The 16,829-nt window shown below is 42.2% G+C and overlaps 1 protein-coding gene across 2 annotated transcripts in view; it reads left to right on the top strand.

Annotated features, from left to right (window-relative positions):
* GRID1 (glutamate ionotropic receptor delta type subunit 1) overlaps positions 1-16,829 on the top strand; it is a 744,143-nt gene that overhangs the window by 662,733 nt on the left and 64,581 nt on the right. For both annotated transcript variants that reach the window (XM_075258436.1, XM_075258437.1), the window contains exons 9-11: positions 6,983-7,084; positions 11,212-11,409; positions 15,563-15,887. In XM_075258436.1, the coding sequence (XP_075114537.1) occupies positions 6,983-7,084; positions 11,212-11,409; positions 15,563-15,887 (625 nt within the window). The remainder of the gene's footprint in view (positions 1-6,982; positions 7,085-11,211; positions 11,410-15,562; positions 15,888-16,829) is intronic.

Here is a 16,829-nt window from a genome sequence, read left to right as displayed (position 1 = left end):
ACCTATCAGGCTGAGATAGAGAATACCGGGTCCTAATAAAGACGGGTAGAGACAAAAGGTGAGGGGAGAGACTATACAGATGCTGGTTCGGTGACAGTAGTGTTATTGGAGGTTGTAGGCCTTCCTGAATAGGGGAGTCTTCAGGGCCTTCTTGAATCCTGTGATTGTGGAGGTCAGTCTTATGTGTCTTGGTAAGGAGTTCCAGAGTATGGGGGATGTACAGAAGAAATGTTGGAGAAGGTTGTGTGAGGAGCAGATGAGAGAAGAGCGGAGTAGGAGGTCATTGGAGGATCTGAGGTTACGTGTGGGCAGGTAGTGTGAGATTAGGTTGGAGATATATGGAGGGGACAGGTTGTGGATGGCTTTGTATGTCAGCATTAGTAACTTGAACTCTATTTGCTGGGCAAAGGGTAGCCAGTAAAGGGATTAGGGGAGCCGCCGATGAAGAGCGGGGGTTGAGGTGAATTAAGCGAGCAGCGCAGTTTAGGGTGGACTAGAGGGGTGAAGGTGTTGCAGTAATCTAAGCGGGAGATTATGAGAGCATGGACTGGCATTCTTGTAGTTTCAAGGGTGAGAAAGGAGCAGATTTGATGGATGTTCTTGAGGTGGCAGGAGGTGTACGATGCAACATAAAACTTATAGTTTAGGTTGGTACCATTTTTAGGTGCATTAAATTTGTCATTTTTAATTTCAGTATTTTGGTTATAAAGTGAACAAAAACAGCTTTTCTGTAAAACTATATTGGTTTAAAGTCAATATAGGGGTGTCAACTCTTTGTTTTACAGCTGACATCTGCCATGAATTGCATAAGCACAGCTTCCATGTCTGCTCCATCCCTGTACAACATATTCTATAGAGTGAAGAACCCACATTACACTGTGCTGTGTTGTGGGAAGGGGTCAGTGTTTTTCCAACCCCTGGTGGGTTTTCATACTAATGATCTATCAACTCTAGTTTTATTTATAACTTTGCATTCTTGCACTATGACATCAGTGTATCACACTATAGGGCAGTGATGGCGAACCTTTTTGAGACCGAGTGCCTAAACTGCAACCCAAAACCAAATAAATTATCACGGAGTGCCAACACGGCAATTTAACCTTAAAACTCTGTGGGTCCACAATTGCGGACCCACAAATTACAGTCATGTGACTGGGGCTTTACAGATCTTGTACTGAAAGGTAAAGGTCTCTGCATTCTGTACTTTTAAACAATTAATTTTCACTATTTACATCGCACAGGATCTGTTTTATAGTTACCGTGCAATGTTATTACATCCTGTACTAATTTCACGTCTGCTATAAAACAAATACTGTGTGATATACATAGTGAGGGGACCCCACACAGTACAATCTGCCCCTCAGTGGCCCCCCCACACAGTACAATCTGCCCCTCAGTGGCCCCCCACACAGTACAATCTGGCCCACAGTGGCCCCCACACAGGATTATACCTGTATACTCCACAGTAGCCCCCTCCCACACAGCATGAACTGGTCCACAGTAGCCCCCTCCCACACAGCATGAACTGGTCCACAGTAGCCCCCTCCCACACAGCATGAACTGGTCCACAGTAGCCCCCTCCCACACAACATGAAATGGTCCACAATAGCCCCCTCCCACACAACATGAAATGGTCCACAGTAGCCCCCTCCCACAGAGCATGAAAGATCCACAGTAGCCCCCTCCTACACAACATGAAATGGTCCACAGTAGCCCCCTCCCACACAACATGAAATGGTCCACAGTAGCCCTCTCCCACACAGCATGAAATGGTCCAGAGTAGCCCCCTCCCACACAACATGAACTGGTCCACAGTAGCCCCCTCCCACAGAGCATGAAAGATCCACAGTAGAAGCATAAAATGGTCCACAGTAGCCCCCTACCCGCACAGCATGAAAGTCTACAGTAGCCCCCTCCCACACAACATGAAAGGTCCACAGTAGCCCCCTCCCATACAGCATAAAATGGTCCACAGTAGCCCCCTACCCGCACAGCATGAAAGTCTACAGTAGCCCCCTCCCACACAACATGAAAGGTCCACAGTAGCCCCCTCCCATACAGCATAAAATGGTCCACAGTAGCCCCCTACCCACACAGCATGAAAGTCTACAGTAGCCCCCTCCTACACAACATGAAATGTCTACCGTTGCCCCCCTCCCCTGACAGTGCAAACAAACATAATATAGTTACCTGAAGAGCTGCCGGGTGTTCTCTCTTCTGTTCACTGCGCGCGCTGATGACTTACGTCATCACGCCCGCGCTTGTTCAGAGGTCACACTCTGTAGTCAGTGTAGGCCGCGTAGTACGCGTGGCCTACACTGAGCTACACTGACAGCTTTCAGCTGGATGCGCATTTGCACAACCAGCTGAAGGCAGCGATCGCTCACTAACGGGGAATCCTGCATCAGATTCGCCGTTAGTGAGCGATCAGGGCGACAGCACGCGTGCCAGCAGAGGGGGCTCTGCGTGCCCTCTCTGGCACGCGTGCCATAGGTTCGCCATCACTGCTATAGGGGAAGGTAGGGAAAGAGGAAAGGTAGGCGCTGTCTGGTAATTAATATGAATTGCTGAGTGGGCCCAACAATGCAAATGAATACAGGACCTGCCTGGTAATTTAAATTAATCGCCTGACAATGTGTCATAACACCGCAGGAGAATCATGCTAGTGTGATCTACCTACAATCTTTAACCCACTAATATATATATATAGAGAACACTGTATGCCTACAGTACAGTGCTGTATAGTACGAGGGGGTACCTAAAAGTTTCCAGAAATGTTGTTTTTGAAGCGTGTATATATTTTTTTTGTACAAAATTCCCTCAATCGCCTTCAAAGTACTCTCCTTTAGCGGCAATACATTTGTCAAATCTCATCTGCCATTGTTGAAAACATTTTTTAAACTCATCTACTTTGATGTGTGCAAGCGCCTCCATCGTTTTCCTCTTCACCTCCTCCGCGAAACACTTCCACTTGAGGTTCTTCTTCATTCGTGGGAATAAAAAAAAAGTCACTGGGAGCCATATCGAGTGAATAGGGTGGGTGGGGCAAGACAGCCATGCCTTTTCTTGCCATGAAAGTGGTCACTGAGATGGCGGTGTGGGCTGGGGCATTGTCGTGTTGGAAAAAACAATCACCAGACTGCCACATTTTGGGCCTTTTTTGCCGCAAACTGTTGTGCAACCTCTTGAGAACCCCCAAGTAGAAAACCTGGATGACAGTCTGACCTATTGGAACGAATTCGGAGTGCACAATCCCTTTTGCATTGAAAAAACAAATATGTTCACATTGGACTAAACTTGATGAGCCTTTTCAAGCTGCCCTGCAGTCTGAGGGTACAACAGTGTCAACCCGTACTATCCATCGGCATCTGAATGAAAAGGGACTGTATGGTAGGATACCCAGGAAGACCCTACTTCTTACCCAGAGACATAAAAAAGCCAGGCTGGTTTGCCAAAACTTACCTGAGAAAGCCAAAAACGTTTTGGAAGAATGTTCTCTGGTCAGATGAGACAAAAGTAGAGCTTCTTGGGAAAAGGCATCAACATAGGAGTTTACAGGAAAAAAAAGAGGCCTTCAAAGAAAAGAACACGGTCCCTACAGTCAAACATGGTGGAGGTTACCTGATGTTTTGGGGTTGCTTTGCTGCCTCTGGCACTGGACTGCTTGACCGTGTGCATGTCATTATGAAGTCTGAAGACTACCAACAAATTTTGCAGCATAATGTAGGGCCCAGTGTGAGAAAGCTGGGTCTCCCTCAGAGGTCATGGGTCTTCCAGCAGGACAATGACCCAAAACACCCTTCAAAAAGCACTAGAAAATGGTTTGAGAGAAAGCACTGGAGACTTGTAAAGTGGCCAGCAATGAGTCCAGACCTGAATTCCATAGAACACCTGTTGAGAGATCTCAAAAAGGCAGTTTGGAGAAGGCACCCTTCACATCTCAGAGACCTGGAGCAGTTTGCCAAAGAAGAATGGTCTAAAATTCCAGCAGAGCATTGTAAGAAACTCATTGATGGTTACCAGAAGTGGTTGTTCGCAGTTATTTTGTCTAAAGGTTGTGCTACCAAGTATTAGGCTGAGGGGGCCAATACTTGTGTCTGGCCCATTTTTGGAGTTTTGTGTAAAAAGATCAATGATTTGACTTTTTTTTCACTCTCTTGTGTTTTTTCATTGCAAGCAAAATAAATGAAGATATTAATACCAAAGAGTTTGTGATTGCAATCATTTTCTGGAAGAAAACGAGTATTATCTGACAGAATTGCAGGGGTGCCAATACTTTTGGCCAACACTGTATAGCTCATTGTTGTTCACGGCAGTGATCCTTAAATAATAATATGAATTTAAATTAGTATAAAGGAATCAGAATAAATGTGTTTTTCTTTCCTATTATTTGTTTTTAAGACTATTGTAGGTTTTAGTTGATTTTTGGAGCACAGGCTAAATGCAGTATTTTTGAAGCAACGACTGATTTTGTATCACACAGGGACCATGCAAAGCGACTCTAGTAATTTGCTTCAATTGTCAAGCACTCATGCTTTGTAAGAGGTATGGGCTATCATTTCTCGATGATTTCTGGCAAATGTGCTTTCCAAGGCTATAAATTGTACAGTCATATTTTGGTTGCTACTTCTTAGTCCCCTGACAGCTAAGGATATTTTTTTGTCCTCCTTGAGTTTGTATGTTTTATGTGAGTGGATATGATGTAAAAGGTTTACATGAAAAATGTACAGTGTTAAAACAAAGTTTATGACATTTTGTGACTTTAAAAAGAGGGCAGATGTTACGTGCTTCAGATTAGAGATGGCAGAGAAAAGGTGCAAAACTATAAAAATGTTTCTTTTTCACAATCTCAAAAATTAGAATAAGAACTTATCCATGCAAGATGATCAGAAGTTACAAAGGAAGCGCATTTATCAGTAGTGTATGTTGAACTTTGTAAATTTATATAATTGAATTTGAATTACTACATATACAATATAGTATATATTTTCTATTAAATGGGCATTCCCATCTTTAGGATCATATTTAAACTTGATGCTTAAGCAAGTATATTTTGCTTTATCTGTCTAGCTCTGTCTATCAAATACAACTAACTATGTCTCCTTAGCGCATACAGTTGGTTGCCTAGGTTACAGATCAACCCTATGATTGGACTGATGACTCATTTCCTGTTCCTCTCCCTTTCTCTCCATATTGCTTTCAGTTGCTGAGCCCTTATAACTACTAGTTTGTTTTATATCTGTTTTTATTGAGTACAAAGAACATTGGCGCGCATTTATGAAGACTACTGTTATGAACAATACGGAATATGCATATTTTATAGTTTTTACTTTCAAGTTTTGGTTTGGTTACTTTAAGTAGAGGAATACAATCACTGCTATATTCTATCATCTATGAGTAGGACTTCATTTTTTTGTGCCCCTTTTTTGGTTCCGCTTTTTCTTTAAACAGTATTTAAAACTACAATTAAAGTAACATCAAAATCTTCTTTTCTCCAGTACTTTTATACAACTTTGACTTTGAGATTCAGAAACTCAAAACCTACAGAGGTATTTTCAGGGAATATTTTTTCCAAGAGCAGTGACGTGTGAAAGCGGTTGACAAGCAGCTGTTCAGACATTGAACCGTTTGATATGAAGAGATTGGAAAGCCATGAAACCTATATCTACCTCTGATTGTGCTAGAACTGCGTTGGAAATACTCGTATCTAACAAAGTGTGTGATCTCTAGCTGCCTTATCAAAGGATGGCAGCACATTTTGCTTACTAGTGCTGGAAATGAGTTATTTGAGCCGTAATGTGAAAAAGAAACCAACAGTCAAAAGATAACCTATACAACAAATCACATTGTAGCAAACAAACAATTGGTAGCCTAAGCTTCCCACACTTATGCAGAAAGAAAGTGATCTGGAACAATGGGATTTAGATGAGCGCTTTCAAGTAAAGTATTTTATCATTTCCTCCCTCCCCTCTTCTCCGCACTTGTAAGGTGCCTTTATTTGTGATCAATGGAGGATATTCCCATCTCTGCAATGAAAGGCGCACTGTGAATTTACGGTTGAATTGAAATACAGAAAACCATAAAATTATCTTGACATTTTTGTTTCCTTTTTGATGGACTGTTTGGCTCAGTATTGCTTGTCTTTTTGCAAGAAATGGGAAATTTATAAAATATTCTGTTTGCAGTTTAGAAGGTGCGTTTTCTAGCCCATAAAAGATAAAGATATGACAGCTATATCATTTCAGTTGGAGGGTTTCAGAAAAATAAAATAGGGATCAGGTCATGATTTACTATTTGTTTCAGTTGGCATTTAAATGACAGAAATAAAGAATATTTGCCAAATTGTTGTGAAAATGTCTCACATGTAAGAAATATTGTACCTATGTCACTAAAAAACGAAGAGTGATCATGGACAGCTAAACCTACTAAGTAATATTGTATAGTATCCGGATAATTCCTTTTACACCATGGCCATACATAATGAATATTTCCTCCCCCTGTTTTCTGGTGTAAGTGTCCCATGTTTGGATCAAAAATTCCCTTTGTCCATTTTCTGCTATGATTGCGAACGACCCCTTAGTTTCCCACAAAATTATGCTGCAAAAATTTGAAGTAGTGGCTGAAATTATGACACAACTTCCAAAATCGTGCTATCATGTCTGGACCACAGTTTAGCATATTAAACCATGCCCCTTTGCAACAAGCTTGCCCACATGTTGCCTAATGCACAAAAACTGTTAGAACATGTCGAAAATACATAGAAAATGAGATGGAAAGCATGTACAACAGTTTTCTAGGGCAAATGCCAACATTCTGGTGCAAATGTATTAATTTATTTACCCCTATGTGCAACGGTAAAGGTAAACCTCACTAACAGCAAGTCTATTTGTTCACTTATTATGACTTCTAAAGTTTGTTTCATTAAAATAATTCATGAATCTTTTTTGACAGTATTTTAAAATGTCCTTTATTATCGTTTTAGCTGGCAACCTGGGATTCCTTAAGAGGCCTAAATGGAAGCTTACAAGAAAAGCGACTTGACAATGACCTACAAGGATTAAGTCTGAAAGTAGTAACAATCTTGGTATGCTTCTGAGAACTGTAATACATCTCAATGCACTTTTCACACCTGTATAAGAATATGTATTTAAAGAAATTAGAGGATTTGTTATCCCAGTAAATAGGCATCTATGTGTGTATAGACAGTAAATTTAACCAATTTGATATGTCTTTTCTTGCTTTCTACTCATTCTTGTATAGTAAAATTATTCCTTACTTTAATCGAAAGTACTGTGAGGCTTGAGACAGATTATGAATTAAACCTAAGATTAGTATTAGTTACTATTATCTAATACTACGGTTGAGTTGATTTTTGATCTTTTTCCAGCCGATCACAATCGTGAAATCTGCTCGTTCGCCGATCGGTATCCGATCTTTCCCGATCGCACAACCCTACTAATGATATATACCTGAATAGGGTTGAGCCGATCTTGAGATAACCTCCGACCTCGATCCCGCCAGAAACGATCAGGATCAGAATTTCGATTGTGATCATGAAATTTACTCGATCGCCGATGGGAATCCGATCTTTTCCGATCCCGATCTCTCAACCCTATCTGATACTCATTGACTTTCCTGTGTGGAAATTTATTGCAGTGTCCCATTTTCACGAAGCATGAGACTAGGATGTATGGAAGCTCCCTTTCATTTCCTGCACTATCCAGATAATGCTAAGAAAAGGATGAATACATGTTATATAATATGATACCATTTTTTTTGATCTGTGCAGGTCAATAGACACAAGCTTATGGGCATAATGTAAACCATTTGTGTTAAGCCAAAGTTGGTGGCTGGGACCTTAAGATGCAAGATATCATGGCCCTCAAGACAATCTTCTAATAACAATGTCCAATCTCTTGCATTGACTGAATTCCATAGCTTTATGGTACTATAAAGTCCATATTCTATGGTCATAAGGACAGATTTGATCTGAATGGGACAACCTTTTAGCAGAGTACTGCATGACATTCAGCTACATGAAAACCAATGATAGCATATAGTAAAATGTACAATGATATAATCCTACCTTCTCTGTGTTTTCAATTAGTGCAAACATTGACTTATTCACAAAAATTAGACATCTTTGAAAAATAATGATCCCAGTGCATCTATTATATCCTTTGCGACTTTTTAATTTTCAGACAATTACTTCGTGAGCAATAAAACTTCGTATGTGTTGCATTTGGAAAGAAATGTTGTCACCTAGACAGATGACAATATGCCCAATTAATTGTGACCCACCTATTATTTCAAGTCAGTGGTTGTTATTCATGAGTGCTACTAAAGGTACAGTTTACTGTGCAGCCATTGTAACATTGTAACCGGTTTGCTATTAGCTTTCAACTTTCTAGTTAAGTTTAAGTTAATTAAGTGAAATGTCTGATTGCAATGACTTTAGAGCATATCTGCAAATGGGGATTTATATATATATATATATATATATATATATATATATATATATATATATATATATATATACAGTCCTATGAAAAAGTTTGGGCACCCCTATTAATCTTAATCATTTTTTGTTCTAAATATTTTGGTGTTTGCAACAGCCATTTCAGTTTGATATATCTAATAACTGATGGACACAGTAATATTTCAGGATTGAAATGAGGTTTATTGTACTAACAGAAAATGTGCAATATGCATTAAACCAAAATTTGACCGGTGCAAAAGTATGGGCACCCTTATCATTTTATTGATTTGAATTCCCTTAACTACTTTTTACTGACTTACTGAAGCACAAAATTGGTTTTGTAACCTCAGTGAGCTTTGAACTTCATAGCCAGATGTATCCAATCATAAGAAAAGGTATTTAAGGTGGCCAATTGCAAGTTGATCTCCTATTTGAATCTCTTCTGAAGAGTGGCATCATGGGCTACTCAAAACAACTCTCAAATGATCTGAAAACAAAGATTGTTCAACATAGTTGTTCAGGGGAAGGATACAAAACGTTGTCTCAGAGATTTAACCTGTCGGTTTCCACTGTGAGGAACATAGTAAGGAAATGGAAGACCACAGGGACAGTTCTTGTTAAGCCCAGAAGTGGCAGGCCAAGAAAAATATCAGAAAGGCAGAGAAGAAGAATGGTGAGAACAGTCAAGGACAATCCACAGACCACCTCCAAAGAGCTGCAGCATCATCTTGCTGCAGATGGTGTCACTGTGCATCGGTCAGCAATACAGTGCACTTTGCACAAATAGAAGCTGTCAGGGAGAGTGATGAGAAAGAAGCCGTTTCTGCACGTACGCCACAAATAGAGTTGCCTGAGGTATGAAAAAGCACATTTGGACAAGGCAGCTTCATTTTGGAAACAAAAATTGAGTTGTTTGGTTATAAAAAAAAGGCGTTATGCATGGCGTCCAAAAAGAAACAGCATTCCAAGAAAAACACATGCTACCCACTGTAAAATTTGGTGGAGGTTCCATCATGCTTTGGGGCTGTGTGGCCAATGCCGGCATCGGGAATCTTGTTAAAGTTGAGAGTCGCATGGATTCCACTCAGTATCAGCAGATTCTTGAGAATAATGTTCAAGAATCAGTGACGAAGTTGAAGTTACGCCGGGGATGGATATTTCAGCAAGACAATGATCCAAAACATCGCTCCAAATCCTCAGGCATTCATGCAGAGGAACAATTACAATGTTCTGGAATGGCCATCCCAGTCCCCAGACCTGAATATCATTGAACATCTGTGGGATGATTTGAAGCGGGCTGTCCATGCTCGGCGACCATCTAACTTAACTGAACTTGAATTGTTTGTCCAAAATACCTTCATCCAGGATCCAGGAACTGATTAAAAGCTACAGGAAGCGACTAGAGGCTGTTATCTTTGCAAAAGGAGGATGTACTAAATATTAATGTCACTTTTCTGTTGAGGTGCCCATACTTTTGCACCGGTCAAATTTTGGTTTAATGCATATTGCACATTTTCTGTTAGTACAATAAACCTCATTTCAATCCTGAAATATTACTGTGTCCATCAGTTATTAGATATATCAAACTGAAATGGCTGTTGCAAATACCAAAATATTTAGAACTAAAAATGATTAAGATTAATAGGGGTGCCCAAACTTTTTCATAGGACTGTATATATATATATATATATATACAGTATATATATTGCAAAAGTGCAGCATTACAAGGGACCTTTCACCACCGCATCGTGATCGTGGCACAGTTTGAATTTTCTCTTCAGCCCACTGGATCACACTGGATTTTTTGGTTCGGAACCTGAGGCGGAGGCTGCATCAGGTTCCGGACCAAAAAATGGGTAGTCGCGATTGAATGCCGATGCACTGCAACGCCATTCAGTCACGCCCATCGCTCCAGATTAGGCACAAGAAGTGACCTAGTTGGGAGGAGGGAGTGTCTTCAGGCCGAATCGTGAGAAACGGCCTGAAGAATGAGCAACTCGCTTCTTTTTCCGGGAGATGGAACAAACTGGCTTCCGGAAAAAAAAACTGACCAGCTCCCATTGATTTCAAAGGGAGCCGTTTTTTTGGTTAGGATTTTGGTCAGGTTCTGGACCAAAAAACGGGTGGCCGCGACTGAATGTCGGTGCACTGCAATGGCATCCAGTCACGCACTCCGCTCCGGATTAGACCCAAGGAATGGGCCTAGTCAGGAGGAGGGAGTGTCTTCAGGCCGAATCGCAAGGCAAAACAGCCTGAAGAATGAGCATCTCGAACAAACCAGCTCCCAGGAAAAAGAACTGACCAGCTCCCATTGATTTCAATGGGAGCCATCTTTTTGTTCAGGATTTTGAGGCGGATATGGCCTCAAAATCCTGACGAAAAAACCCTGTGTGAACTTACTCTTACTGAGCAATAGGTCCTTTCAGTTTCAGCACCAAATATGCTTATTAAACTCTGTATTGTTGTGGGTGGTCCTTGGCTATAGAAGACACACAGGACCACCAACTGAATTATCCAAGTTATGGTGCAATTTTCCTACAAAACTATACATCAATCTGCTTAGTTTATTGTGCTCTATAACCTGCTGCCTACAGATCAAAATCAAATAAAATGTAATAATTGAGAAAACTGCTGCACTATAGTAACCTAGTATGTCACTTAAAAGAGGAAACATGAATCCCCTTGCCGGTGGTGTTGGTATTGATGGATGGTTCTGTTTTTTCCTCCCTTAGGAAGAGCCTTTTGTCATGGTTGCAGAGAATATACTTGGTCAACCAAAGAAATATAAAGGTTTTTCAATAGATGTCCTAGACGCATTATCGCAAAATCTTGGTTTTAAATACGAAATTTACCAAGTCCCAGATGGAAAATATGGACATCCTCTTCCCAATGGCTCCTGGAATGGCATGATAGGAGAACTCATAAATAAGGTAATAACAAGTTCATACTTGAAGTAATAAATATGTAAATTTGCTTTCCAATAGAAAATACAATTACAATAATGCAACATATTTTTTTGTTAATGCAAATTAGGTCGGGGTTATTCTAATATGCATAATGCTGAAAATAATACGCATAAACACTAGAACAAATGAAATGTAGAATAGTCAACAATCAATAAGATCACAGGCTTCATCTTCAAACCTGTACTGGAAAAATAAGAGGTGAAATCTTCCCTAATATGATAGGGAATATCTGTGCTCACTGTATTAAAGGAATTTTTCTGACTGGCCTATCCTTAGGATGGGCCATAGATATCTGATTGTGGGGCCTGACAACTGGACTCCAGCTGTTTGGGGCAGTATCCTGTACAGTACAGTCTACGGACCTGGAAATAGATTGCTCAGCTTCCATTGACCTCAGCTATCCGCTTCCATGCAAATAGAACAGGGGCTGCTCAGCAACACACACACAAAAAGAAAAATCCCTGAATCATTAAATAAACTTTAATAAACTAGAGATGATGGAAAAGAAGTTAATAAATAAATAAATGGGTACAGACAAAAAGTTGTTTGAGTGTCTCAGTATGCTAAGTGACACTTCAAGGGCTCACCTTTAATCTGTAAGTAACATTTGTTTTTCTTTTTTTAATCATGCACTTAGAACATATCCTGAAAAAAGGTCTAATAGGTTATTTGTGAATTAATTATTGTTTAATTAAAAGATATGCAAATTTCTCACACTCTTTGTTTTGCAATTCCTCCAGTGTTGGAGATCTTAAGATTGGTGAGGGATTAAAAAACAAAGTGTTAGAAAATTGCCTGTGTTACAGTGTGTACAAATTAAGCTAAATTTACATAAAAATAGCAAACTTTCTTAATAATGTAGACAGGGATTACAAAAACATGGCTTGTACGTCTGCCTGTGCTGCCCTGTTTCAATCTCTAGGTTATGGGTGCTCAGTCTGTACCGGCTCAGGGCTTGTCTGTGTTTGGGGTGGGGTATTCTCTTCAAGTAGGTGGCCATGGTGTAGTCCCTTTGTAGGGATTGGTACATGGTGAGTTTCTTGGAGTTATTTATTTTGTTTCTCCATTCTTCGACGTACTGCTCTCTGTTTTCCTCTGTGGTCGCATTTATTTTGGCCTTGGTTATCATCTGTTGGTATTTTTGGTTTGGTTGGCTGTTGTTTTGTTGGAGGTTGTCTCTGTGGCTTAGCCATGATTGGTGGTGGTAGGAGTTGGGGTTGCTCCCCTGGATGTGCACCTGGAAAGCTAGCGCCCTCTTCTGTATGGTGAGCCATAGGGGTCGCCTGCCTAGCTCTGCCCTGCAGTCCATGTTGGAGGTGTTGTGATGGACATGGAGCAGGTATTTGCAGAACTCCAGGTGGAAGGTCTCTGTTGGGCTAGAGTCCCATTTTGGCTGGTCTGGGTAGGTGGCTGGGCCTCAAACCTCACTGCTATAGAGGAGGATCGGGTGATGACTGTGTCAAATATCTTCAGCCAGACCCTCAGCATTGGTTTGAGGTGGTACAGTTGTCTTCTGATGGCGTAGAAGGTTCTGCAGGCTTTTGCTTTCAGGGTTTCTATTGCTGCTTTGAAGCTTCCTGATTGGCTGAGCTCCAGCCCCAGGTAAGTGTAGCTGTTGGTTTTCTCCAGTCTGGAGCCGTTCAGTGTGAATTGTGGGGTGGGGACTTTGTTGTGGCCCTTCTGAAATATCATGAGTTTGGTCTTCTTTTGGTTGATGGGTAGGGCCCATGTGGTGCTGAATTTTTCCAGCACTGACATGCTTTCTTGGAGGTCTTTCTTGGTGGGGAACAGGAGTAGGAGGTCGGCGTATAGCAGGAACTTCACCTCCTGGTTGTTCAGGGTGAAGCCTGGGGTTGGTGAGGCCTCTAGCCAGTTCATTGATGTAGATGTTGAAGAGCGTTGGGCTCAGGCTACAGCCTTATCTGACCCCTCGGTCCTGTTGGAAGTATGCTGTCCTTTTCCCATTCACCTTCACACTGCATTGGTTTCCGGTGTAGGAGCTCTTGATGACGTCATATGTTCTTCCTCCTATTCCACTCTCTAGGAGTTTTAGGAGCAGGCCTGGGTGCCATACTGAGTCGAACACCTTCTTAAAGTCCACAAAGCAGGCGTATATCTTGCCTCTTCTGGTGTTGTGGATGTGGGTCTTGATGAGGCTGTGTAGGGTGTAGATATGGTCCGTGGTGCGGTGGTTTGGCATACACCCTGCTTGGCTCTTGCTGAGGACCCCGTGTTGTGTGAGGAAGGTGAGGATTCTGTTATTGATGATGCTGTTGAACAGTTTCCCCAGCGTGCTGCTGATGCAGATCCCTCTGTAGTTGTTGGGGTCGTATTGGTCTCCATTCTTATAGATGGGGGTTATGAGGCCTTTGTTCCAGTCTTGGGGGAAGTGTCCTGCATTGAGGACGAGGGTGAATAGCTTTGCCAGTGCTGCGTGTATTGCTGGAGGGCTGTGTTTGATCATCTTTGGTAGGATGCCGTGAGGGCGGCTGGCCTTTTTGCCTTTCATCAGGGCAATTCTTTCTTGTATATCTTTTATGGTGATTGGTGAGTCCAGAGGGTTCTGGAAGTCCTTGATGACTTTCTCCATGTCAATCAGTTTGGTGATTATCTGTTGCTATTCTGTTGTTAGGTCTTCTTCATGGATATTTTTGTAGAAACCTCTGAAGTAGTTGAGCCAGATATTGCCATTTTGGATGTGGAGGGAGTTTTTCTTGGGTTTTGTGCCCATATGGTGCCAGGTCTCCCAGAATGAGCTGTCTTTGAGGGAGTCCTCTAGTTTCCCTATTTTGTGGAAGAGGTACCTCTGTTTTTTCTCTCTGAGGGTTCCTTTGTATCGCTTGCACAGATTGTCGCAGGCTTTATGCAGTAGACAACTGTCGCTAATGTCTCTGATAGGTCCAGCCGGTAACGGGCCCTATTTACTTACCGATCCTGGCAAGGCTGGGACCGGTAAGTGACGCCACGGGCCCCACAAACACTATCATTATACTCGGGGGGGTTTCAGACCCCCGAGTATAATGATCAGAGGTCAGGGATAGGTAAGAAACATAAAAAACACTGTTACTTACCTCTCCACCATCCGGGCAGGCTTCAGGCCTAGTCGTCTGACGTCGCATGACCCCGGCCTGCGTCCCGGGTCATGTGACGTCTCACGTCATAGAAATTGGACTACAGCGGAGGTCGACAGCGGAGGACTGCAGCGGAGACGGGAGATAGGTGAGTAACAGTGTTTTTTTTTATTCTTTTATCCCCCCTGGTCTCCGATTATTATACTCTGGGGGACTCTGAAAAGAACCCAGAATATAATAATTGTTTATTGGTGTCCACAGAGGGACATAATACTGTGTGCAGGGGCCACTATGGGGGATAATACTGTGTGCAGGGGCCACTATGGGGTATAATACTGTGTGTAGGGGCCACTAAGGGACATAATACTGTGTGCAGGGGCCACTAAGGGACATAATACTGTGTGTGTAGGGGCCACTAAGGGATTTAATATTGTGTGCAGGGGCCACTATGGGGTATAATACTGTGTGCAGGGGCCACTATGGGGTATAATACTGTGTGCAGGGGCCACTATGGGGCATAATAGAGTGAAGGAATGTGAAGGAGGGGGGCGGTTGAGGTCTTCGGTGTCGTTCGTGGGGGGGGGGCATGTCATTACTAGTTACACCACTGCCCGCAGCAATGGCTTTGGAAACCGCAGTGATTTGTCACGTAGGGCCCCGGCCTCAAAGAGACCTGATAAATAAGATGCATCATGCACTAGATGTTTATTTTATTGGATGCGAATAGAAGCCTTCTCATTCACTGACAAGCACAGAAGAAAGACAAGTTGTGTTAAAAATGATTTATCTTAATGAATATAAAAGCTCCAAAACTGTTTGAATGTTGATGTCTTTCATTTTGACAATGTTTTCCTATAATTAAAGATAGCTTGATATGATAAGATTACAAATTGATTGATTATATCTGAAAGGAACATATGTAACTTTATGGATGCATGCATTGCTTTTCTTTAATTATGTTATTAATTAATCCTCTTCAGTTTAATCTGTAGAATATTGATGGTTCATTGCAATGAATTTTAATCAATGTCATTGCTTTTTTATAGAGAGCCGACATTGCTCTGTCAGCAATCACGATAACACCAGAGCGAGAAAGCGTGGTGGATTTCAGCAAACGCTACTTGGATTACTCAGTAGGAATTCTTATCAAAAAACCTGAGGAAAGAATAAATATTTTTTCCCTCTTTGCACCTTTTGACTTTGCTGTCTGGGCTTGTATTGCTGCAGTTATACCAGTAGTTGGCGTGCTTATATTCGTCTTGAACCGAATCCAGGCAGTTAGAGCTCAGAGTGCATCGCAAGCAAGTCCGTCCACTTCCTCTACACTACACAGTGCCATATGGATTGTATATGGGGCATTTGTTCAACAAGGTGAGTTACAATAATGTTCCATAATCTTATTGCTATCAGATTAGATATGACCATGCTTACGACAAGTTGGGATCTCAGAAGTGAGACCCCACCTACCAGACATGCCCTGTAGATATAACTTTTCATAGGAGAATAGTCCTTTAAAATGTAGGTTAAGTATACTGTGCCAGAATACATTGGTCTATGCCAGGGGTGCCCAATACGTCGATCGCGATCTACCGGTCGATCGCGAAGGACGTATGGGTCGATCACGGGATGCAGCCAGGGGTCCCCGGTGTCTGCTTGTTCACAGCGCAGGCTGAGAATCATCTCTGGACACTGGCAGGCCGGGGTCTTGCACTCGTTCACAGTCTGGGCTGCGGTGGCCCCGCCTGCAAGGCCGGGTAGCAGCAGCTCCGGGGAATGACGCGCTCCCTGCTCTTAGGGATGAAGGGAGCCGGGGTGCTGCTTGTTCACAGCGCAGGCTGAGAGTCAACTCCGGACACTTGCAGGCAAGGCCGCCGCTGCCCTGACTGCGAACGAGTGCAAGGCCCCGGCCTGCCAGTGTCCAGAGATGATTCTCAGCCTGAGATGGGATGAAATTTTTCTTATTTGAAGTCAAACGATGGTTATGGTTGAAATTATGTGGTTTGACCAACGTCAGACTAATGTACGTGGCCTCCTAGGATACGCCATCAATGTTTAATCAGTGTGTGTGTGTGTGTGGGGGGGTGATTCTTGGAATCGTGGCGTTCAGCATGTTGTTTATATAGGAGCAGTGGGTCATCGGTCTGGTATTTCTATTTGTATCACAGAATTTGAAACTGTTCTTGCTGGACCTCCACTCTTTTATTTGTTGTGTGAATGTTAGACACCCAGCAGCCACTGATCAGCTGTTTTGTGAGCGAACCATACAAGAACTACACAGTGGATGGATCCAGAAGCATACAGCTGCATTGACTA

The sequence above is a fragment of the Leptodactylus fuscus genome, chromosome 10, assembly GCF_031893055.1.
Source record: "Leptodactylus fuscus isolate aLepFus1 chromosome 10, aLepFus1.hap2, whole genome shotgun sequence".
In the NCBI taxonomy this organism is placed as follows: domain Eukaryota; kingdom Metazoa; phylum Chordata; class Amphibia; order Anura; family Leptodactylidae; genus Leptodactylus; species Leptodactylus fuscus.
This window is presented reverse-complemented; position numbering and strand designations above follow the sequence as displayed.